Below are 2,424 nucleotides of genomic sequence, written 5' to 3' on the forward strand. Positions count from 1 at the left end.
CTAGGCTGACGCCACGGCACTCTAGCCCGGGCAACAGAGCAAGACTCTGTCTGAAAAAAAAAAAAGAGCTGCAGTAGGTAACGGGCCACAGTGATAAGAAACTAGACTTATGCACAATAAACTCAATCCAGGGGGGACCACAGACAATCACAAGTAGAGAGGCACAAGCATTGTAGCAGAGATGAGCTTAGGGTATTGGGGTCATGTAGGAGGAGCACCCAATCCAGATAAGGAAATCAAGGAAGGCCTCCCACAGAAGCACATACCCAAGCTGCAGCCTAAGAAACACTAAGAGAGAGCCAAGCAGGAAATGGGGAAGAGCTTTCCAGGCACAAGGAACTGAATCTGCTAAACACAGAGGTGTCTGAACCAGGAGTTGCAAAGTCCTTCTGTATGGCAGAGAGTACAGTGTCAGTGATTGAGTAACAAGAAATGAGATGACGAGGGAAAGAGGGCCTACATAACAAAAAACATCACATGTCATCATTTGAATATATCCTGAAAGCAATGAGAAGCCACTTAAGATTGTTAAGCAAAGGAATGACATGTCATTCTAGAAGCAATATGGGAGAAGGGGTTGGAGGGACTGCAGAGTAGAGAGACAAGGAGACCATAGAGGAGGCCATATAAGTCCATGTAAGAGACATGAGGACCTGAGCTGCAGGAATGGCAATGGGACAGAGAAGGCATGGATTCAGGACACATTAGGAAGATAAGACTGCTAATAATTTGTAGTGCGTTGGATGTAGGTGTCAAGAAGAGAGAGAAGGCAAAGACAACTTCTCAGTCCCTGACTTGGGCAACTAGAGAGATGGCAGAACCATTTCACAAGATGGTAAACAATGGCAAAAGAGCAGATCTGAGGGGTGAGATCCTTGATTTGAACATTCTGGATTTGAGATGCCTATGGCAGGGGAGGAGTGGGTGCTTGGAGAGGAAGAGGAGGAGAGAGCTTGCAGGAATAGGAAGAAGAGTTGAAGGAAGAACAGAAGCACAGCCTCTTTTATACCGGCAACAGGGATTTACTAAACCTTACAGTTTAATAGGCTAAAAAAAGGAACTGTACTCCAAAATTCAGTGTATGAAATTTCTTTTAAAAAGCAAGCTGGTAGGTAACTTTCAGACAATTTGGCAGAAAGGTGCGATGACCCTGCCTAGAAATGAATATTAAATTCACTTCAGATCAAAGATGTTTTACCACTTGAAGAGTGAATAGCAAGACACAGTGTGATTCTAAGATTGGAACTGGCATTTACTTACATGATAAAAGTGAGATAAAGAGCGAAACAGTAATAGTATTGCTGTCCCAGAAGTAACATGACAATGGAAGCTGTTCCTTCTAGGTAGAAAGAAATTAAGATAATCTTATAGTAACCACACTTCTTCAGCCAGGATCGACTGGTGAGTACAAGGCACTGAAATGGAAACAGAACAGCATTGTTAAGATGGAAGCCCATGCATTATGCTTGCTCACTCTTGCTGATGACAAAGTAAACGTTCTCGTTACACAGTAAATTTGCTTTTGAATTTTGGTATCAGTTGAAACACACAACTAACATTATCTTGGTTAGAGATGCTATTATCCATATATATCAAAAAATTCACTGTGGATAGTAACATTCTATAAATAACAAAGAAACAGCAATTATTTCCTATAAAACAAATTTAAAAAACCAGGAAATGGTTTCCTAATTTTTTATTTTCATGCTGACATAGAGAGATTTTACTAAAACTCACCACATGAAAGAATCCATCAGTTAGAAACAAACAGCATCACTTTATGGTAATGTGAAAGGTCCAACTCAAATCTAAAATAAATCCAAATTTAACCCCCGAAATTTGGGGTTAAAGCTCAGAATTCACCTAGCACATTGTTGGTGAAACCAGTATTTGTTGAATAAGTAAATATATAAATAAGTATCTCGCTACCCTTACTGTAATATGTCTGAAATGTACTTTTTACCCGAAAATCAAGCATCAGAATTACATAATAGTTTACAATTCTATCTATATTTCTTCTGGTTCCTGTGTCCTGCCTTACCTTATATATTTTTAATCATTCCAATAGATTCATGTTAAAAGCTGAGACTTGGATTTTTTTTTTCTGCATTTCTTACTACCAATGAAGAAAACTCATTGTTCTAGGCTGAAAAGTTTTTGCTAAATATACACATACACATTAATAAAGATCAGAAGGTATTCTTTGTTTTCAATAAAAAAGCACATTGTTTAGCCCTGAAAAGTTTTCACTAATCAAATGTACTTACATTCCAAAAAGAAGAGAATTTCAAATGATGTAAGTAGAGTACAAATATTCTTTAATAAACATAAGGGTTTTGGGGGAGTGTTAAAAAAAAAAAAAAACAATAAACATAAGGGTTTTTTTCCCTGACTGATTTTTGTCCTACTTCTCTACTTTCAAGG

The 2,424-nt window shown here is 38.0% G+C and overlaps 1 protein-coding gene across 1 annotated transcript in view; it reads right to left on the bottom strand.

The window, feature by feature from the left end:
• LOC105810892 (transmembrane protein 180) overlaps window positions 1-2,424 on the bottom strand; it is a 24,933-nt gene that overhangs the window by 2,875 nt on the left and 19,634 nt on the right. Inside the window, exon 3 of the mRNA XM_012644938.1 lies at window positions 1,261-1,415. Coding sequence (XP_012500392.1) covers window positions 1,261-1,415 — 155 coding nt within the window. The remainder of the gene's footprint in view (window positions 1-1,260; window positions 1,416-2,424) is intronic.

This window comes from Propithecus coquereli, unplaced genomic scaffold (genome assembly GCF_000956105.1).
Source record: "Propithecus coquereli isolate 6110/MARCELLA unplaced genomic scaffold, Pcoq_1.0 Scaffold223, whole genome shotgun sequence".
In the NCBI taxonomy this organism is placed as follows: domain Eukaryota; kingdom Metazoa; phylum Chordata; class Mammalia; order Primates; family Indriidae; genus Propithecus; species Propithecus coquereli.